The sequence below is a fragment of the Macaca thibetana genome, chromosome 8 (assembly GCF_024542745.1).
Source record: "Macaca thibetana thibetana isolate TM-01 chromosome 8, ASM2454274v1, whole genome shotgun sequence".
In the NCBI taxonomy this organism is placed as follows: domain Eukaryota; kingdom Metazoa; phylum Chordata; class Mammalia; order Primates; family Cercopithecidae; genus Macaca; species Macaca thibetana.
In genome coordinates, this window is record NC_065585.1 from 116,284,765 (window position 1) to 116,307,241 (window position 22,477).

Below are 22,477 nucleotides of genomic sequence, written 5' to 3' on the forward strand. Positions count from 1 at the left end.
AGCCCTTCTGACAGAGCTGGAAACAGGCACCAAGCCCTCCAGGAAGCTATTTTTAGGGTTCATCTGTTCTTTTTTATTTCTTCTCTGGATTCCATATTCTCTCACCCCCAGATTTAAAGGACCTAAAGATTCTGGAAATCATTCATTATCCCCTCAGCTCACAAGCTGTGGCTTCCCCCCAACCTTCCCTGTACCACTCCCTCTTTCTTTCTTCCTCTCTGCCCTCACCCCTCTGGTTCTCCAGCTCCACAGGCAGCAGAGAAAGCAGGCTCTTTGTCTGACATCATCTTCCACTCCCTGGCCTGCTAAGAGTTACTCACTCAGGCAATCCCTGCTCCACCAGAGGAGACTGTCCAATTGCCAAGCAACCCACTGCTGGCCAATCACAGAGCTTGGAGGTGATGTCATGGCGAGAGCGAGCAGTGGTGCTGATGTTGAGAGAAGCCCAGGGTACCACTAATTGAGGGAGTGAGGAAGAGAGCAGCTCGCTTCTAACTGGACTGCACGTAAGTAGAAATAAAATGCAACTAATTTGAGGCTTTTCAGGCAAAAGAAAAAACAAGACAGCAGCTACAGTGGGGAGAAGCGAGGGGCCTAGCACCTATTGTGTCACCTTTGGTTTTACTCAATCATTTAAACTTTGTCAGATCTTGGGGGAAAGGGGGTGAGGCAAAAAGAATGGCGCTCGGCCAAGGGGTGAGGGTAGGCTCCAGGTGCCACTTTTATTCCAGAGCTCAGGAGAGGCAGGATGGGTGGGAATTGTCAGATGCTATGGTGAGTTATTTCTGCATAAAAATGTTTTGTTGCTTAGAGAGAAAGGTTTTGTGCCAAGTCTGACTGCCCCTGCAGCTGGCTGTGACCTGAAGATCCGTTTCAAGTGGGAAGCTCTCCTGTGTTTTTACCTTTTCTTCCTCAGACACAGCTTTTCTTGTCTCCCATTCCCATTTTTATCACCCATCTTTTCCTTCAGCTCTATGCACGGGTTACTTATTTCTCTTGGTTCTCAGGATGCAATGAGATCATCACCTCCTCCTGGCCCCGCCCCACCCTGAGGTCAGCCTAATCCTACCTGGCCAGAGGTGGCTGGCTCCAAAGCTGAAAACTGCAGACACCCAGAACTGCCACGCCCTGGCCACTGACTGGGACCCTGGCCAGCGCCCCCCTCCTTATGCAGCCCACCACCCTCGCCAGGAGTTTAGGCATCATTAATTTCTCATCCTGGGACCCAGGGTTTTGATGTCCAGCGGCCAGCCTTCCCCACGTGGTGGTGCTGTCTTTGTTTTATTTCTCCCAGGAAGACACAATCAGGTGTGGTGGAGTCTTGCTGTCCTGAACATGGGCAGGTCTCCAGAATGCTCTGTGTGTGTGTGTGTGTGTGTGTGTGTGTGTATGGGGGTGGGAGGGAGAGGTTAGGAATGTTCATGCGCCCTTGTCTGAATACCCCAGGAAGGGATACCCCTGGTCTCAAGACCAAGAGAATACAAGGTGGGAATGGCCAGAGGTGGCCTGCTGAGGCTTGAGGGATGGGTGGGAGGTTGAGAGGGAATATGAGGGAATCTGTCTCAACCTGAGGCTGAGCCCCCCACCTCCCAGGGGGAGGAAACCTCTCCCACAGGCGGGTGCTAGGGGAATGAGATCATCCTTCAGATGAGGAAATAATCATAGTGCTGGAGCAGTGAGAAGGCAGAGGGGAAAAGGTCTGATCGGCAGCTCCACGGAAGGAAGCCACAGTTTCCCAGCAATGCTGCCCTAGTCTCCGGCTCACCCCAACCCTCCACTTTGCTGCTAGGAGCTGTACTTTCACCCCACTTGGAAACCACTGAGCACCTGTCAGCTGGTCCCAGCCCTCCTGGCATTCTCAGCTCCACCCAGGCCACTCCTGGAACAGCTCTGGAGTGAGCAGGATCTGAAAATGCTAGATGGATCTACCATAGAGCACGCTGCCCTGTAGGGAGTGAGTTCCCTAACACTGGAGGCATTCAAGCAGAAGTTGGATGGCCACCCACCAGGGAGGCTTTGGAGGAGGTTTTTGCATTATGTTAGGGATTGGTCTAGGTTAGTGTTTTAACTGCAGGCTGAGACCCATTAGTACACTATGAAATCAATCTATGGATTGTAAATGGTTTTTTGTTTTAATAAAATGAAATAAGATAAAGTAAAAAATAACTAGAGCACATCTCACGTAATAGGATAAATAATGCTTCCTATGCTGTCTTCAGTTACATATCAGTTATGTGATATTTGTCTGTACAAATGTACATATATGTCTGTATCCATAATCATACATATGTGTATATGTCCGTATCATGACATATACATACTGGATCATAATATACAATGTAGCACTTTTTGTGAGTTTCAGTCAAAAAAGTTTGAGAAACATTAGGCTAAGTGACCTCTAATTACCTCTCCTAACCCTGAGACTACAAGCCTATGAAAAACTCCCAATAGATAGTCAACCTTTTTTTTTTTTTTTTAATTTTTAACTGTGGTAAATACACATAACATAAAATTTGCCATTCTAACTATTTTTAAGTGTAAATATCAGTAGTATTGAGGTTTACGTTGTTGTGCATCCAATCTTCAGAACACTTTTCATCTTGCAAAACGGAAACTCCATACCCATTAAACACTAACTCCCCATTCTCCTATGCCCCAGCCCCTGGAAAATCCCATCCTACATTCTTTCTCTATAAATTTAACTCCTCTAGGTACCTCAGATAAGTGGAATCAGTACTTGTCTTTTTGTGATTGGCTTATTTCACTGAGCCTAATGTCCTCAAGGCTTATCCATGTTGTACACTGTGTGTCCTTATTCCCAGGCAAAAAATAAGTGCCTTTAAGTTGCAGTTAAATACAAATACTGTTTTTTATGGGAAGCTGTCCTTCTTTAGTGAGTTACTTCATTCTAAAAGACCTATCAAAGATGGAGAAGTTTGGTCTCATATTGTCCATACTGGCCAGGTTGTCGACTGGAGGTGGAGGGACAGTGGAAGTGTCCTGCATTTTTGGTTGGATGGCTGCTTAATAGCTAGATTTCACTTTAGTTCAATCAAAGAAACGCAAGGGCCAAGGGACTGTCTTCTTTCACTGGACTAGGCCATTTTAACCACATTTTTCCTGTAGGGGGATGTGGGCTGATTGATGACTTTTAAAATAGAGCAACAAAGATTGACAAATTGAGGTTCAGAGAATAGGGTACTTGAGCAGGGAAAAGGAACATGGGACAAAGAAATTAGGAAGGTAAGAGAGAGATAAAGAAAGGAGGAGAATAGTGTCTATATTAAACCAACTGTGTAGAAGGAATGGAAAAATTCAGATCTTTTGTGCTCGTGCTTTTAAATAATAAGATATTTAATTATCAAGATCATAATCAAAGAAAGGCTTAATTTTTCAAGAACCCCTAAGATTATCTCCCCTGCTCCCTCTGATATCTTTATATTATTTCATACTTACCTGGAGATTCTCATTTGGAAACAGAATTCCCAGAGATTTTGAAGACACGGATGGGGAGAAATGAAACTGCTTTTGTGGGAGGAGGGATAGAAATTTTGGGGAATTATACAACATGTAAAGTGTAACTTTTGTAATGCCACTTAGGAAACCAATCAATTTTTTTAAGCTTGAGAAATAAACATGCATCATGTATAATTTGGTTTGCTTATTAAATTAGCATTTGCTGTATTTAGAGATGTGACAGCCTGGGAAAGGTTGCTTTTTCTGTTTTTCTTTAGGGACGGATGGATACCAAAAATTCTTCCCTGCCATTTGAAAATTGTTTTTTTTTTTTTTTTTCAGAGTTTTACATCTCTAGTCCCTCTAGGAAGACAAATGAATACATGCACACTTGCCCCCTTCCCACCTACATATGCATGCACACACGAACCCCCACATCTGAACACTCCCACCCCATCCCTACACACACATATGAGTGCTCCCACCCCATCCCTACACACACATGTGAGTGCTCCCACTCCATCCCCTACACACACATTTGAGTGCTCCCACTCCATCCCCTACACACACACAGGCATACCTATCCCTCCCCACTGAAGCCCAAAGCTTGCTGGCCTTTCCATCAAGTAAAACTGAGAGCTGCGTGTCCACTCCCCTAGGGTCCTGCTGTCAGAGGCTGGTGGTGGGAGGCAGGAGAACAGAACAGATCAGAAAAGGTGGGAGCCTGGGGCTGGTTGGCCTGATTCATGGTGGGCTTTAGGCAACTCGAGAGTTTGGATAACAAACTGCAGAGTATGAATTCAGAGAAAGGAGCTGAGCTCAGATCCAGGATGAAAGACCCAGTAGGGGAGGATGAGCAGAGTGTCAGTGGACCATGTGGGTCTGTGCCTAGACAGCCAGACTAGAGAGAGAAAAGTTCACACTGAGTATGCAGAAAGAGTTGGATAGAGGGTAGCACCTTTCAGGAAGGCTCTGTCTGCCCACAACACAAACACAATTCAGCTATTGATCCTGGACAGGGTTGTCTAGCATTTGCACCTGCCATCAAACCAGATGCATAAGGACTTAAGAAACAAACCATGGGCTGGGCATGCTGGCTTACACCTGTAATCCCAACACTTTGTGAGGCTGAGGTGGGCGAATCACTTGAGGTCAGGAGTTCAAGACCAGCCTGGCCAATATGGTGAAATTTCATCTCTACTGCAAATGCAAAAATTAGCCGGGCATGCCGGTGGCGCATGCCTGTAATTCCAGCTCCTCGGGAGGCTGAGGCAGGAGAATCGCTTGAACCAGGGAGACAGAGGTTGCAGTGAGCTGAGATTGCACCACGGAACTCCACCCTGGGTGACAGAGGGAGACTCCATCTCAAAAACAAAAACAAAAACAAAACATGATCCCTTTCTGAAAAACAATTACTCCAACAAGTACTCTAGCTAATAAAAAAATTATCAAATGAAAGAAATAAAATAAAACAAAAAACCCTACATGGTGTCAATGATGGTCATAAGCAAAGAAAACACCAGAATTTAGAGCCATTGCCTAGTTAAAATTGGTATATTTATAAAGCTCAATGCAAATGTCAAACATCTTGAGGCTAGGGGATGTGTCTGTAAGATCATCACTGTATCCCTAGTGCTTTATATAGTGCACACAGTAGATCTTCAATCAATATTTGTTGGATGAATAATGTAAGAAAGAACTTAATAATGATAATCCAGAACTGAAAATCCAGATCTTTCTGACAAAACCAGGTTTGTACAGAGAGGTTTGTTGCTAAACCTTTCATCTCACACAAATAAAATCATTAGATACTCTTTCATTCTTAATGTAGTGAAATATAGACATAAAAGATTTTAACATAAAGCTAAAATTAAAAGTAATACATAAAATTTACAAAGCATTGGAGAATGAAAGAATAAAGAAAACAAGAGCAATATTGCAAAAGATAAGGAATTTCTGTCAGTGTAGTTGAATGTGGGCCAGAAGCTTGGCTCTGTTCTCTCTGAAACCTCAGGCAAGGCACTTCTTGGGCTCCCTGTCTCCTCCTCTGAAAAGAGGGAGGAATGGAAACTCCAGAGAGCTCCATGGCTCCTACTAACTCTGGGACTGCAGAACGGGCAGAGAGCTGGACCTCTGGGAATTTCTACAAGTTTCATTGCTTGTCCTCTGCTGATATGAAGATGAATTAATTTAGTACACTTGATAGGTCAGGTGTGTGCATTTTAACAGGGACTCTCTGAGGCAATGCCTGAGCTGAAGGATAGATAGAATGGTGAGAATTTTAAGCATGGAATGCACCCATAGAAGGCAGGCTGATATGGGGTATTCGCTTGCCCTTCAATCACATGCCATCAGCAATCATCCATTGCACTTACATCTAGGATGGCCTTGGATATGAGGACATAGCATGGAGCTTTCTCAGAAATTGCATGGGCTTTGATATAAGAAGATTTCAATTCAAATCCCATTTTTACCACTTTCTACTCGTATGACTTTGGGCAAATCAAGTCACTTACCTAAATTGATGATCTATTAAGTGTGTATAGGATTTGGTGTGGGGAATAAAATGATAAAATGTATATGCCCTGGCCAGACACGGTGGCTCACGCCTGTCATCCTAGCACTTTGGGAGACTGAGGCCAGAGGATCACTTGAGCACAGGAGCTTGAGGCCAGCATGGGTAACACAGTGAGACCCCATCTCTATCTTTAAAACATTTTTAGTGTAGATTCCCTTACTTCTGTAAAAGCCCTGGTTCCTTGCTTATGTAAAAATAGTAGACAGAGGGGAAAACAACCTAGAAGAAAATGCCAATAGCATAAAGTAGCAAGACAACAGGGATTTATTTTCTTTTTTTCTGTCACATAGAATTTCTAAAATATAATGTGAATATGTTTGTAGTTAAAGCATTACTTATAAGATGCACATATGCCTATAGATGTAATCATAAAGCATTATTCAATTGCATTGTTGTTATTGGGAGTAAGATTAAAAGGGCTTGCCCTATATATTGATGCCTTCATGTGCTTTTAACCCAGGACCTCACACGGCGCTTGGATCACATGCCTCGCACACTCTCCAGCAGCCCAGAATGGAAGTCTGTGCCCCTGAACTTATCTTCTGTCACACTAATTCTTCTGCATATACATATATACACACACATACATGTGTGTATATACATCTATACACATCTGAACACTCCCACTCCATCCCCGACACACACACGTGAGTGCTCCCACCCCATCCCTAACACACGTGAGTGCTCCCACTCCATCCCCTACACACACATATGAGTGCTCCCACTCCATCCCCTACACACACATAGGCATACCTATCCCTCCCCACTGAAGCCCAAAGCTTGCTGGCCTTTCCATCAATTAAAACTGAGAGCTGCGTGTCCACTCCCCTAGGGTCCTGCTGTCAGAGGCTGGTGGTGGGAGGCAGGAGAACAGAACAGATCAGAAAAGGCGGGAGCCTGGGACTGGTTGGCCTGATTCATGGTGGGCTTTAGGCAACTTGAGAGTTTGGATAACAAACTGCAGAATATGAATCCAGAGAAAGGAGCTGAGCGCAGATCTAGGGTGATCTGGGACTGCAGAATGAGCAGAGAGCTTGACCTCTGGGACACCCATCATTTCTTCCTCTTGATGCTCTTGGAAGCAAGAGCCTAAGAGGTGATTAAACAATGCCAATTTCCCCAGACCCAGTGAATCACACACTGTTCTGTTTTGCCCAGTTTCCCTCCGTATGTCTCACTGGTTCCTTCTTCGTCTGTGCTCTAATTCCCACTCCTTCTCCCTTTATGGCATGGTCCACATTATCGCGGCAGACCATGCTGAGGCCTGCAGAGCATCTGCAGAGCTTCCAAAGGCTCCAATGGCTCTAGATACCCACCCAGGGACCTGTTTTACTTTCCCACCAACAAAAACTCCTGTGGTTATTTTAGGATCTGGCAGAGGGCTTGGCACAGAATGAAATACTCAATAAATATTGTAGAAAGAATGAAAACCACATTCATGAAAAAATAATTTATCTCCTTTTGATTTTAAACCCAAAGAAGACACATGGCTGCCAATCAGAGCCTTTTAATCAGCATGAAATAACCAGGGGCACTGTTCTGAGCTGACATGATTCTATCCCAAAGCAAATAAAGTGGCATTTAGATAGCTTATGCAGCTAACTTCAGGTAAATATATAACCTCAACTGGATTTTGAAGAAGATTGGCAATAGGGCACAGACTTAAAGAACCACCTTCCTGTACTGCTTGTAGCTAGAGGACCTTAGTCAGAATTCATTGCCCCCACAACCATGAAGTATTCATCCTGATTCTTGGCCAGAGTTTCTAGATTTGTCTTCTGACACCCTTTCCAGGTACAACTCTATTCAAGCCACTGGGACATGCATTATCTGCTTATCCCTCAAAAATAGACCACATCCTGCAAGCATTCTTGGGGTATTTCTTCCAGTGACCAATAAAATGCTTGTTCACTCTGTCCTATGGGCAGTCAGAGGCACTAAGAGGTCAGGCAGCAGGTGGCCACGTGTCATCTGAGAGCTTGGTGCTTATCTGTCTGCCCCTGGACATCAGCTGAATTACCTGGACATCAGCTGAAAGCCTTGGAGTGTGGGTTGCAAGCAAGTGCCCTGCTGGGGCCTCCCTTCTGCATATCCACTTTCTTATTCAGAGCTGCTCTGGTGACCATGTGGGCTATCCCCTCTCATCCAGGATGGTATTTAGGGGCAGAGAAGGAACAAGTATAAAGGAGAAGGGCATTGACACTGGAATCCATCCCATCTCTGCCAGGAGTTCTCTGCGTGACCTCAGAATCTTTGGTCACCAGGAAGGAGGCTATTGGCATTTTGGAAGGGACAGTTGTTTATTGTGTGGAACTGATGTGTACAATGCAAGACATTTAGACTCCACAGCCCCTGCCCACTAAATGCCTGTAGCATCCTCAGTCTCATGACCGTTGAAAGGTCCCATGTAGTTTCTGGGAGTGAGACTGCACTGAATTGAGAACCACGGGCTTGTGATTGCCTTTTCTCTCCATCTCTGACATTCAAATGTTCTGGGTGAAATCGAGGACTCTGATCTCGTCATTTTAAGCACCTTTTTCTCCCCACTATCCCACTGTGAGATCCCTCCTCAGTCAACAGCCTACAACTTCACTCTTAGCCATGTCTGCCTCCAATCAAAACTTACTCATTCCGTGTTTCCTTATGGCTGGCTCTCTGCTTGGTGGGATTATCACCCACTAATTTATTTCTTAACAATTATGCTAATGGTTCAAGCCATCAACAAAAAGCTCTGGTTCCTTGCTTTTCTGTACAGACTCTTAGATGCTGGTGCTGGGGGAAATGTATGGATCAGTTTGTAAATGGAAAAATAGTGCTGGGTGAGATGTGAAAACTTCAGAGTGGAACTCAATCCAGCAGGTCCGACCCACACTTTGTACCCATACTGCTATTTGGCTGCCAGCCTTTCCCTCCTAAATTTTTCCCCAAACGAATGCTGCCAGATGAATATTTTTACACTAGAAGCAGAACCTAAAGAGACAGAGACAAGCTTTCCAGTGAAACACATGAGGACCTAAATCCCAGCTCTGCCCCTACCTACCTGTGTGATGGTGTAATTTACTTAACTGCTGAGATTCAATGTCCTCATTCTCAAAGAACCTAATAGAAAAATGAGATAACAGTTGTGCTTTTCCTGCCCAAGAATGGTAGTTGTTATTATTGCTATTATTATCAGCATCACTGTTCCCTTCTCCCCTCATTCAAAAGATATCGGTGGTTTCCTACTGGGTGGGAGATAAAGCACAAAGTCCTTCACTGGTCTGGAGGGCTTTGTGATCTTCCAGTTCCTATTCTAGCATTCTGTCCCACTGCACCCTGCATGCAGCCCAGTGGGCCTCCTGCGTTCCTGAGTAAACCCGGTCCACATCCCCGGCACACAGTCAGGTTCAGAGTCATTGCAAAGTGATAGGCACTGCAGAACCTCAATTGCATAGTAACCTCATCACAGCCTGGGATGAGGCCACACTCGAATCTTTGCCATCTGAAGATCTAGCAGAGGGCTTGGCACAGAATTTACTAAACAAATGAATACGTAAATAAATTGAGTCCTCTCTCTACCTGCTCTGCTGGATCAATCCCTGCCAGCACAGGGGCTCAGCCGCACAGGGAGACCTTGGCTCTTGACCAACCAGTCTGTGTCCATCAGACGTGCTTGAGAGTGAGCCCCAGGCAGGAGCTGGAGGGCCTGCCATCCTGAGCTCTAGCTCTCGTTCTGGATATTGACTGAATGACTGCCACATTGACCTTCCAGAGGGGGCTCCTTTGATCTTTGTTGCCGCTGGGTGCAGTGAATTTCCTGGTCTTCTTCAGGGGCAATCGAAGGGCTAGGATTGGCTTTCACCTAACAGAAAACACATAAGGAGCCTCTGAGGGGTGGGGATGGAGGTTTGCCTCTGCACTGGGTTTTGCCTTACATTGCTTTGCTGGCTGACATCTTGGCTAGAATCTCCCATTGAGGACTTGCATTCTTGGCCTCATGCCTCCTATGGCCTCTATTGTCTCTTCATTTTCATCATGCCCACCTGAATCCCTGGCACTCTGTGTGCTCTGACCTTGGGCATAACAACCTTACTGTCCTTCTTTGACAGTTACAGGAGAGGTTTGGTGGCCCTTGCTCCATTGTAGGCTGTATTTTGCTGTGGCATAGTAACACGACCATGGCCATTTAACAAACCCCACAAGACAACCTAACATCACACAACCAGGCCAGGTGTTGGGGAGGCACATGTGACCGGCCCCACTGGGCACAGATGCTGCAGGTTATTAAGAATAAAGTTGGGTCTCCTGCCATGGCTGGTGCCCCCCAGTGGCAAAGACTCCTTGCATCTCTGTGCTCTCTGCTTCCCACCTTTTTATCTTCTGTGTCCTTTCTCAGAATGTCCCCCGGGCATATCTTTTGGGTCTTGAGTGCAAAAGAAATGATGTGACTGTTGGCATGAGGATTTATAAGGGCCCCATGGACCCACAGGCACAAGTATATAGATCACTCTTTTTTTGTTTTTTGAGATGAAGTCTCGCTCTCTCTCCCGGGCTGGAGTTCAGTGGCGCAATCTTGGCTCACTGCAACCTTCGACTGCTAGGCTCAAGCAAGTGATTCTGCTGCCTCAGCTTCCCTAGTAGCTGAGACTACAGGCACGTGCCACCATGCCTGGCTAATTTTTGTATTTTTAATAGAGATGGGGTTTCACCATGTTGGTGAGGCTGGTCTCAAACTCCTGACCTCAAAGAGATTCACCCACCTCAGCCTCCCAAAGTGCTGGGACTACAGGCATGAGCCACCGCGCCCAGCCACACAGATCATCTTGAGGAACAAGTCAGCCCATGAATGAATGCTAGTACCTGAGGTGAAAAAAACCATGGGGTTGAGCCCTGGCTTAGGTACTTCCTGAGGGCATTAGTTTCCCGGGGCTACTGTATCACATTACCACTAACTGGGAGGCTGGAAGTTCAAAGCTGAGATGTCAATGGACTGAACTCTGTTGAAGACTCCAGGGGAGGATCTGTCCTTGCCTCTTGCAGGTTTTGGCGACCCCAAACATTCCTTGGCTTGTGGCTGCCTTGCTCCCATCTCTGCCTCTGTCTGCACATGGCCTTCTCTTTTCTCTCTGTCTCGCTTATAAGGACACTTGCCACTGGGTTTAAGGCTTTCTCAGGCAAGCAGGAATGATCTCTTCTTGAGATCCTTCATTAAGCCCTTTTTCCAAATAAGCTCATATTCACAGGTTGTGGGGGTTAGGATGAGGATGTGTGTATGTAGGGGACATTATTTAACCGACTGTACTGAATGGCCTTGAAAAGGCACGTAGCTTCTCTGAGCCTCAATTTCATTCTCTATAAAATGGGGATAGTAATTCCTACCTTATGAGGCTATTATGAAAATTGAAGTGAGTTTATCACATAGCAGCTGCTCGGTAAACACACATTTTTAACATGCAGTCCGTACCCTGTAACACTGAGAGGTCTCCATTGCAAATCCCTTGACCATGACCATGCATACCTCTGCCCACCTCTACAACATCTCTTGTTTCCTGCCCTGGTCGTCTTTCTCTGGCTTTCCGACCTTCTCTGTGTTCCTAAAACTCCTAGCCCATGTCCTTCCATGTAGAAAGCACTTACTACATATTTTAAAGTTAACTCATATCCCCAGGCCAGGCTGGCTTTCTGTGAGTCCTCAGGACCACAAGAGAAAGCGTTAGTGAGTATCTAGTTCTTCCACTGGTTACAGTGGAAGAGCTTACAAGTTGAGAGACCTGGAGACTAGACTCAGCTCTGTACCCTTAGAGCTGTGTGACCTCAGGCAAGCGTCTTAACTTCTCTGAACCCCAGATTCTTCATCTGAAAGCAAAGCTGTGATGCCTGTCTTGTCAGCTTAAGCCAGCTTCATGCAAAGTTTCACTAGGATAATGTGGTGGGTATAGAGTGCTCCCTGAGCACGGGGTCCTATCATCATTTCTAGCTTGGGCTGGGGGCACATTCCATGACTCCAACTGCCTGCTCCTACTCAGTCTGCCTTCTTTCTCAGGCATCCCTCTCTACCTCCCCTCCACCTGTCTGCGCTTCCACTTCTGATCCTTTCCCCAGGTAGAAGTCCAAGGCCACTGCCTCTCTGGCAAGGGCTTACTCACTGTGACTTGTCAGTCAGCCTGGCCATGAGCAGAAACTGTGGGATGGGGTGTCATGACCAGGGAAGTCGCATGCAGGCACCAGGCTTGCCTCTCTGTTCAGGGACTCACTGGTACCGTCAGGACCAGTTTAGTTCTGCAGAAAGAAGACCCATTGTGCTGCAATGACAGGGGCCTCTGGCTCCAAAGCACAACAACGAGAACAAGGAGAACAAAGCACTTTAAGTCCAGCTGGACCTCGGTTCAAATGGGCACTCTAACTTGCTAGCTGCATCATCCTGAGCAGGCACATAAACCCTCCGAGCCTCAGTTTCCCCATCTGCACATGGAAACAACAGTCCTTACTTGCGGGGCCAGAGGTAATGGCTCTGAAGTGGGCGTGTGGTACCTGGTAGCAGCTCTGATGCAAAATACAGGGCAAAGAGACTAACATTTATTCAGCGCTTCCTGTCTGCTGGATGCTATGCATGGGCTTTTCTCATTTAATTTGTACAGCTCTGTGCACAGTTAAGATGGAGAAAAAGACTAGCGAGAGCTGGTAAGAGAGGTGATGCTTGTGTTTGACCGCACACTGGTCTAGCCCTAAAGCCAGAGTTGAGTTCACTGCCCCATTGCCGCCTCCTGCCAGTCCCCAGCCAGCACAGAAAGGCAAGGGGCTTTAAGTGGGTCTCAGAGTCTCTTTGGCTGGCGAGGATGCAGGCAGTGAGCTTGCTGGCTCTCGCCACCCTCCCCTGGCACAGTGACCACAGAGGATGACCGAGGATCAAATGGTCCTGAGGATGGCCACTCACTGCTGGCCGTTCCTCACTCTCTTGGTAGTAGCCTTCGTGGGTTCCAATCACCTCCACTCTTCTGATCCTCCCAGATCTGCTCCTTCCCTGCCTCTCCTCTTTCGTCTCCTGCCCCGCCCCCTCCTCTTCCCACTTTCTGGTCTAGTGTCAACCAGCTCGACCTGATCCCATGGACACTGAGCGGTGTTCTCACCTTGACCCTTGGCCATGATGTTCCCTTGTAGAATGCCCTCCTACTAGCTCCTGTCTGATTCTAACTCATCCTCAAGGCACCGCTCAGGTGCTACCGACACCAGGGACCCCTCCCAGGCTTCCGGGGGTGTGGAGCCCTATCTCTGTGCCCCACAGCAATTCCTCATGCTGATTTCTGGCAGTGTGCTGGCCCCATAGTGACGACTGGACACCTTAATGTTTTTCTTTCCTGTGTCCCGGATTGTCTTAAATAGGGTCAAACACAGCTTAGGTCAGTCATCTCAGGAAAGGGAAGGTGAGAGGTATCTGAAGAGGCCTGCTAACATCCTATGTCCAATTCCTTCTCATCCCATATCAGAATTGGCCCAAAGAGTTCTGGGGCATATGCAGGGAGAAGTTCAGGACACAGTTATTTTATGAATGCCTCCCAGCTGATTCTGCCAGAGGATTTGCCTCTCACTCTAACCCTTGAATTGCGCCAGGTTCTTGAGCTACGGAAGGAGACAGATGAGCACCCCATGATCCATACGTTTTCGGGAAACTCATGCTTGCATGTGCTGGGGGGCTTGAGATTGGAAAGCCAATTATGAAGTATCATTAGTGCATGGAATCTGAGCTTGTTTAGTGTCATGTGGGAGGGAGGTGGGGTGGGGGACCCCCAGGAAGAGTTGGTGGGGAGAGGGCCTGGAGGAAGAGCAAATGAGGTACCCCTGAGATTCCCTCCCCAGTGTATAAAGACCTTTCTTATGAGAATAACCTGTCTAATCCATCGATGGTAAAATCCTGTCCTCCCCTTTTCTCAGGTTGGCAACAGCGTCCTAAGCTGGTGACAGACCCACTCTGTGACTTTCAGCTAGATTCAGCCACCAGATCCCAGAAACATGACCCTTGCTGGTAGGTACAAAAACCATGTGTGATGGGGCATAGGTTATTCCCTCTGCCTTCACCCAACATGTACTCACAGAAGCAGGGAAGTACACAGCTGGCAGGAAGCACACGGGGTGGGGGGGGGCGGTGCAGGTAGTGATGGGAGGCATGGGAACATGCAGGCAGTGGCAGAAGGCACGCCACTGCTTGTCACCATAAGCGACAAGTTGAGCAAGTGGTGGGGGATGTGTCACAGCTAAGATTTTCTTCCTTTTGCTCATCTGTATATGTGGTGTTTTTTTTTAGACTTTATGATGCCTATATATTATTTTTGCAGTTACATGTATTTTCAAATTTGTAAAAGGAAGCCAGGTGTAGTGGCATATGCCTATAGTCCCTGATATCAGGAGTCTGAGGCACGAGGATCACTTGAGCCCAGGAGTTTGAGTCCAGCCTGGGCAACATATTGAGACTCTCATCTCAACAAAAAATTGTACAAGGAAATGAGGATGGGGGGAACACCTGCGCTGTGCTAGGTAGGGGTCAGCTAAGGGCTGTAGTCGGAGCAGCCAGACACACGGGCCCCAGGGCAGTAGGGGGAGGGACTTTTAGGAGCCAGGGCAGCTCTGGCCCCTGACATCCCAAACACAGATAGACTAGAAGGTGGGGGGATATGTTCTAACTTTTGGGGACACCAGCGACCCCCAGGCTCTGTGCACTGTGTTGGAAAGGTCAGAGAAGGCTCACAGCCTGACCTTATGAGGGGCAGACTAGAGGGATGGTGGTGAGGACGGCCCCCTCCAATCTAGCTCCTTAACCCCGCAGGCCAGCGCTGCCAAGTGTTTGGAGTAGAATGGAGTGTGGGTCTCTTGTGTCCTGGAGAAAAAGAATCCGAATGTCCTGGAGCAGATGTTGGGGGATAGAGAGCTGAGGCACTGCTGCTTGGGACCTTTCCATGAGTGCATTTTGCTTTCTGGTCTGGAAGGGGAGGAGACATCCTGTGGAGAAGGATCTGATGCTCTGGAAGGCTCAGGTTTCGCTAGGAGACAGGAGTGGGTTCGAATCCCACACAGGGATCCTGAACAGCACGGCTCAGGGCAAAAGGCCTGGATCCCCAGCCTCGGCATGGGTCTGCGTGGTTTGAGTGCCTTTGTGGAACTCTGGGCTGCTCAGAGCCCCAGACCCGCGGAGACGCTGGCTTCTGAGGCTAGGAGAGGCGTCATCCTCACCTGACTTGATGTTTCCGCAGCCTACAAAGAGAAGATGAAGGAGCTTCCGCTGGTTTCCTTGTTCTGCTCCTGCTTCCTGGCCGATCCCCTGAATAAGTCTTCCTACAAATATGAAGGTCAGTGAAGGCTCAGCCAGGAAAGTGAGGGGCAGGGGGCCCTGTGTCCTGTCCTCATGGATCCTGCACCCCGACCCCAGTTCAGTGAAACTCTCATCCCCAGACACAGTTTCCTTCCCAGTGCCGATGAAATCACAGCGGGTGAGCCTGAGGGTCTGAGCTGCAGTGGTGCAGCCTGGGCACTAGGGGGAGGCCACGAAGGTCTGCATCAGGCGCCCCCAGAGTGCACTGGATCTTGTCACCTCTGTGCATTCGTCCAGCAAATCGGGACTGGGGGGTATGCAAAGCTGAGCCAGACAGAGATTCTGCCTGTGGGGAACATCTAGACCAGAAGAGAAGATGAGACGATGTGAGTCAGTTTCCAGGTCAATAGGTCTCCTCTGGGAAGGGTAGAGAATGCTCTGGGAGAGTCCAGAGGTGGGAAGAGGAAATTCTGTGACAGCCATGCTGTGTGGGGCCTGTAGTCCAGACAGCCCCAAGACACCAGCAAGGAGCACTGGGTGGCCACGTCCTCACCAGGGGTGCTCGGGGACCAGGTCACCTCCTAATGACCTGGTTAGAAGCAGGGATGGGTTTGGTTTGGTCTGGCACCGAGGAACACGCATGCTCGGATGACCTGAGGTTGTTTTTTCTGTCTAGGCTGGTGTGGGAGACAGTGTAGGAGGAAGGATGAAAGCCAGCGGAAAGACAGTGCTGACTGGAGAGAAAGAAGAGCGCAGGGTAGGAGGGAGGCAGCGGAGGGGTTCCGCAGGCCGAGCGTCAGATGGGCAGTGGCCGGGGGTGGGCGGGGCTGAAATGCACCCCTGCCTGTCACCACAGATGATAAATTGAGCAGCTCAGCAGTCAGAGGAGGCTGGTGGGGGAAGCAAAGGCAAAAGCAGCCAGCGTCGTAGGAAATCACATTGCCTGGGGCCCCCTACTCTTGGGGGCTGAAGCCTCACTGTGACTACAAACTCCTTCAGCCCCGTCAGAGGCCATCGCCCTTAGGTACTAGGGTGCAGGACTGAGCCAGACCCCAGTCTCCAGCTTGCTTGGGGCCCCAGCTCTCCCACTTCCGTGCGCATGCGCTGCGTGCTGGCTGGGTGCCTGTGCATTCTTCAGGACATGAGCAACCCCTTCTCTACCCTCTGTAGCAGACACGGTGGACCTGAATTGGTGCGTCATTTCCGACATGGAAGTCATCGAGCTGAACAAATGCACCTCGGGCCAGTCCTTCGAAGTCATCCTGAAGCCACCCTCCTTTGATGGGGTGCCCGAGTTCAACGCCTCCCTGCCCAGGCGGCGAGACCCATCCCTGGAAGAGATCCAGAAGAAACTAGAAGCGGCTGAGGAGCGAAGGAAGGTACATGCTGCCTTTTCCTTGTTTCCTCCCTCTCAGCATAAAGGGGAGGGAGGTGGAGAAGACAGGTGGTGGAACTGAGCTGGGGTAAGCTCATCACCAATCTGCAGTATTTAGGGAGCATCTCCCGAGTGTGCGGTGGAGAATGAGGCACCATTGAGGGAAACAAAGAACTAAACGCCCTTGACCTCTCGGCGCTCACAGTTTGGTTAGGGGGATAGGACATTGCACCACCTTCCTCCAAGAGGTGGCCCTATATGCATGGTGGCAAAAATAAGACTTTGACAAATAGTAAGGATTTAGGGAAAGGCTAGGGAATTAAGGAAAGAGCTTCTTCATTGGAGGAGGGAGAGTAGATCATGGTGTAGTGCATCTCCAGGCCCAGGATGCCTTCTGTGTCTTCTACGGATTCTCATGGCTTGATTCTGATGCCATATTCTACGTGTAACTTTTCTTCATCTTTCAATCAGAAAATAATCCCCTATCGTGAATTCCTTCAGTGCATCCTGTCTACACCCTAAGGCATATGTCTACACTAGTCTGGGTTTTAGTGATTTACATATGTTTTATCTCTATGAGACTTTTTTTTAACCCCAAGCTGTTAGACCAGTGCCTGGCACATAGTATAAGATCATTTAGGGTTTGCGAATGAATGAATGAAAGAAAGAATGAATGAATGAATGAATGAATGATGGCAATGAGCAAAAGGGCCGTGAAGGTATTTAGGAAAAGGCTGGGGGAAAAAAAAATCAAAGAATATGGAAGGCTCTGAAAGTGGCGGGGAGAATTTAGGAAATGTCCTTGCTTCCTGCTAATGGGCTGGGGACCAGGCCCAGGGAGGCCAGTGTTCCGGGTGTGCAGCTTTTCAGCCATGATGGTGAAAACAAACCCCGGCGCACTCACTGTGAAGGGCCCCCTTCTGCCTTTATGCTTCCCCAGTACCAGGAAGCGGAGCTCCTGAAACACCTAGCAGAGAAACGGGAACATGAGAGAGAGGTGATCCAAAAAGCCATTGAGGAAAACAACAACTTCATCAAGATGGCTAAGGAAAAACTGGCCCAGAAGATGGAATCCAATAAGGAGAACCGGGAGGCCCACCTGGCTGCCATGTTGGAACGGCTGCAAGAGAAGGTGAGGGGTCCCTGGCTAGAGAGGAGGTTCCTGGGACACGCTGTTTTCCTTCTGCAGCAAGTACACAGGGACCTACTGGTCATCTCAGGCAGGAAGCAGCCTCGGGCAAAAATTGGGATCTTTCTCTTAAGCAGGATCCTTAGAGAGTTCCGAAGGATGATCCGGGAAGTCAGAGGCAAGAAACAGGAACCAGACTTAAGGTTTCCTTGGGGGATATTCTGCACAGTTACACAATTAAAATCCTTCATTGCCTTAGGGAGAGTATATGTCTGATTCTCTAGAAGAAGCCTATCTAATACAAAGGAGTAGAGATAGACAAGCAGGTGTGCATTCCTAGCTTCATCCCTGAATGGACTAATTCAATGGAAGGAAAGATGCTTTCTTGAGCTCTCGGCTCTAAGTCATGGGTATGATGAGCTGAGATTCCCACTGAGCAGGAAACATGATTCTCTCTAAACCTCTTGACACAGACCCAGTGAGTCAAAGGTCCTTCCAATGTTGCCTTTTGTCAATAAATGGAACGGTGTCACCTAAATATGAGAAACGTGAGGCCGGGGTTGGTTCTGTGTGTCAGCAGAATATCAGCCCGTTCTGCTGAGAACACGTTGGCCTCATTTCCTGAGTCTCAAGGCCGCCCCAGTTTCTCCTGCAGCTCCTGGGAGAGCTCCAGCTCTGTGTTTTATTTCCAGGAACCGCCTGCTGCGCGGTGACTCCCGGGACCTGATCGGTGGCCTCGTCCCATGGTGAGCAGCGTGGTCCCCGCTCCTTCCTGCCCATCCACTTAGAGTCTCAGGCCCTTGGCAACAGGTCCTAGAAGGATCTGGTTTCTTCACGAGGGGTCTGAATGTTGCATAGGCCCTGGAACTGGCCAGCACGAGGCAGCCCCTGTGCTCTGATGCACCAGTCTGCGAAACTTGGCAAGGCCTCCACCAAGTGCCACATGGGAGGGAGGTGATCTGGGTCGGCCCTCAGGCTTCCCCAGTTATGGAGGGATGACCTGGAGCAAACTCTTAACAAAAACCTGGGGTTGAGCTAAGATGGGCATGGCCCTGAGACCAGACCCAAAACAAATCGCTGAGGCTCCACCTGACCCAGGATATAGCACGTGAGAGACTCTGCAAAACACTTTCATTTCCTCTCGCCAGTATCCTCACAACAAGTCCCTGAGGCAAGCTGGACAGGTGTTATCCTTATTTTGCAGATGAGAAAAACATGTCAACAAAGGTCAAATGACTTGCCCAGGGTCACGAAACTAATAAGCAGTGAAGCTAGGACTAGCACTCAGCTCTTTGGCTCCAAGTCCAAGTGGTTCAGGGAGACCAGCCCATGATTGTCCTGCCAGCCTTTTGTCATCAAGAGATACTTTGGAGGCCAAGGAAAGGGAGTGCAGAACCTAGGGCTCTGCCCAGTGAGCTCACCCAAGAATGGAGGTAGATTCAGAGGCAGAGAGATCAGCAGATTCAGAGGCAGAGAGGTTGGAAAGGTCCATATTGTAGAGTGATAGCTGTGGAGGTAGGGTAGACTCAAGGAGGTGTGATGTCAGAGCAGACATTTGAGGGAGCAGCATCCCTCTGGGACCTCGGCCCCCTTTCTCCCCTTTACCCACTGGTGGAGGCAGGAGGTTGGGTGAGAGCTGGGTGTATGTTTTCTGCCCTGTCCACCTGTGCACCAGGCCACAGACACCTTCAACAAAGCCTGCTATGCCAGTGTTTGTGTGGGTCACTTACCCCATGTACCAGACTCGCTTGGTATGAAATTAAAAAATACAGATACTTGGATCCTTCCCCAGAATACTAACCCTGGCTGTCTAGGGATGGTGCTTTCTGGGTCATGCTGATACGTACCAAAGTTTGGGAACCCCTGCCCTGTGCACACCACTCCTCACTCCTAGGCCACGGAAGGTTCTAGGGTGTCTGCAGGGACAGATTTGTAGTTTATAGTTTATCCTGAAAACCTGGGCTGTCTCAGTGGGTCTACTTCAGGCTGATTCTGTCATCTGGATGTGATAGTGCCAGGCTCTGGGAGGAACAACATTTGTTGAGCGCTTGCCATCTGTAAGGCGCCATAGTAGAAACTGGGAAATACCAAGAAGAGAAAGATGTGGTCCCTGCCCACAGGAAAGTCACCGTCTAATAGAGAACCCAGCAATCTGCACAGTGAGCAGGTGAACACTAAACATCACAGAACTTGAGGGGTGAAAGAGCCTCCTGTCTGTGCCCTTCTCTTTAAAGATCAGAGAACTGAGGCCTGGTTGGAGAAGTGAGCCAGCCCAGATCCTCCTGCAGACGGGCCTTGGAAGGCAGATACCATCCTTTGGCTGCTCTACCCTGTGAAATAAAAGAAGGTTCTCTTAAGATAGGTGTAAGAAAGTCCACTGTTTGGAGTTGGGCAACATTTTCAAAATTCTTCTGTCGATTTGTACTTTAAGAGTCCACACCTGGGCATAGTGGCTTACACCTGTAATCCCAGCACTTTGGGAGACAGAGGTGGGAGGATCATTTGAGGCCAGGAGTGAGAGAACAGCCTGGGCAACGTAGCCAGATCCCATCTCTATTTTTGTTTAAATAATAACAAAGTAAAATCAAAGAGTCCTCATCTTTCCCCAGGAGGGATAAGACAATTCTCGCAAAGGAGATGGATGAGAACTAGAAGCAGCAGGCAAGTGCATGTGACTTGTAGGAGATGCTTGCAGTGAGGCCTGTCTGTTCTGCCTGCTCCTCTGGCACAAACTACCCCCAGCAGCTCCTTATATTAAGTCAAGCTATACAATCTAATCCAAACCACAGAATGGCCAGGTGAGGGAGGGAGAGGCTGGGGGGGTGCCCAGGGTCACTGTAAGGTGGGCCCCTGCCGCAGTTTGACACCCACAGGCCCCTGAGCTCCCTGGGGCAGCACCAGTAGGCTCACCCCCTGCCTCCTGCCAGCCTCACCTGCCACCTTCTGCCCCTCTCAGGATGCATTTGCAGACACAGCTCTTCACTGCCTGTGGTGGCCACTCTTTGCCTTTGGTTCTCTTGCCCCTTGGCCTCCCTTTTTGTCCCCGGGGCAGCCTTGTGTGACCTGCCCTTTTCCCTCCCTTCCTTTCCAGGACAAGCATGCCGAGGAGGTGAGGAAAAACAAGGAGCTGAAGGAAGAGGCCTCCAGGTAAAGCCTAGAGGCCAAAGAACTTTCCAGGTCAGCCGGACAGCTCCAGCAGCTCCACGTTCCAGGCAGCCTCGCCCGCCGGCTGCACTCCCAGCACTGGGGTTTGGGGGGAGGGGGGTGGCCAAGGGGCGTTTCCTCTGCTTTTGGTGTTTGTACATGTTAAGAATTGACCAGTGAAGCCATCCTATTTGTTTCTGGGGAACAATGATGGGGTGGGAGAGGGGAGAGGAGAGAGTTTGGGAAAGGGAGATGGAGAAGAGCTCAAGGACGTTGCAACCCTGCCCAGCACAGATCTGATTTTCACATCTCTACCTGGACATTGAGCCTCCAGGTACCATGGTGAGGGGAGATGAAAACCAGGGCAGTAGAACTTCAGGGTGAAGGACAGAGTCTTGGGTGGGGCAGCGGCTGCAGGGCGCACCAGAGAGCCCAGCCAGAGGGTGTGTGAGGACCAGAGGTGTCGCTTCCGCCCTGCAGCAGGTGGGATGAGGTCTGTGTGTGTGTGTGTGTGAACCATCATTTTTTGATCATCATGACCAATGAAACATTGACTCCAAGTGTCCAGTGCTTTATTTCCCAAATGTGTCCTTTGGGTAATTGTTAAAAAGTTCTCGAAATCTGGCTTTCATCCATCTGATGGCAGATGCCCCTTTGCTTCCTTAATTTTGCCATTCGAGCGTCTGGAGCCGGGGGGAGGTGGGTTGAATCATGCCAGGCTTTGGCATAATTGAAAGGTTTTCTCTTTTGTTTTTTAAAATGCCCCCTGTGGGCTAATCTTGATTGGATAGCATGCACTAAATTGACTAGAAAAGAAACTCAATCTTCCTTTCAATGAACTCACATCCTAATATGGTCCCCAAGATGCATCGTAAGAAGGAAGTTGTCTTAGTCACAACCATTCAGACTGCTATACAAAATACCTTAGACTAGGTCATTGATAGCAGAAATTGATTGCTCACAGTTTTGGAGGCTGGAAAGTCCAATATCAAGGCACCAGTAGATTCAGTGTCTGGTGAGGGCTTGCCATCTGCTTTAAAGATGATGCTTTTTGCTGCGTCCTCACATGGTATAAGGAAAGGGCAAAAGGGCTTCCTCAAGCCTCTTTAAGGCACTAATCCCATTCATGAGGGTGGAGTCCTCATGATTTCACCTCTTAAGGCCCTATCTCTTAAGTCTGTAGTGTCGGGATTAGGGTTCAACCTGTGAATTGGGGGAGCCAGCAACATTCAGACCATAGCAGAAGTTCCTCCATGCTTGTTTGGGGGTTTGAGATTCTAGGTAGATTAGAAAATGCGAGCAAGGAAATAAACTGTTTGCTAGTAGAAGGCAAAGGAGGCATCCAGACCCAGCAGTCTTGGTCTCCAGGACACTGAACCATGGCTGGAAAAGAAGCTCCTCTCCTCCCTTCCCCGGCAAACATGAGTGCAGGGGCTGCCTGTGTTAACCGGATCGCAGGGCCTCTTCCTACTCTGCTCTGCACACTATGTAGTTTTGTACAGCTTTGCAAATAAA

At 48.6% G+C, this 22,477-nt stretch overlaps 1 protein-coding gene across 6 annotated transcripts; it reads left to right on the plus strand.

Moving 5' to 3' along the window:
* The first annotated feature begins 381 nt into the window (after nucleotides 1-381).
* STMN4 (stathmin 4) lies at nucleotides 382-21,516 on the plus strand. Of its 6 annotated transcripts, XM_050802559.1 has the most exons (8): nucleotides 382-506; nucleotides 13,943-14,033; nucleotides 15,256-15,351; nucleotides 15,991-16,071; nucleotides 16,485-16,693; nucleotides 17,630-17,821; nucleotides 18,511-18,564; nucleotides 20,910-21,062. In XM_050802559.1, exons 2-7 carry the CDS (start codon nucleotides 14,021-14,023, stop codon nucleotides 18,529-18,531), a joined length of 612 nt encoding a protein of 203 aa, XP_050658516.1. In that variant the 5' UTR covers nucleotides 382-506; nucleotides 13,943-14,020; the 3' UTR covers nucleotides 18,532-18,564; nucleotides 20,910-21,062. The 6 variants fall into 6 exon arrangements, with proteins under 6 accessions (XP_050658516.1, XP_050658515.1, XP_050658519.1 ...); XM_050802558.1 differs by lacking the exon at nucleotides 18,511-18,564 and having other exon boundaries at nucleotides 387-506; nucleotides 20,910-21,516; XM_050802562.1 differs by lacking the exon at nucleotides 15,991-16,071 and having other exon boundaries at nucleotides 387-506.
* The last annotated feature ends 961 nt before the right edge of the window (nucleotides 21,517-22,477 follow it).

Excerpts from the sequence above, each read along its gene's own strand:
- STMN4 (XM_050802558.1), top strand. Across the intron at positions 16,694-17,629 it reads CGGCTGAGGAGCGAAGGAAG|TACCAGGAAGCGGAGCTCCT; the intron begins GTACATGCTGCC and ends ATGCTTCCCCAG. Across the intron at positions 17,822-20,909 it reads TGGAACGGCTGCAAGAGAAG|GACAAGCATGCCGAGGAGGT; the intron begins GTGAGGGGTCCC and ends CTTCCTTTCCAG.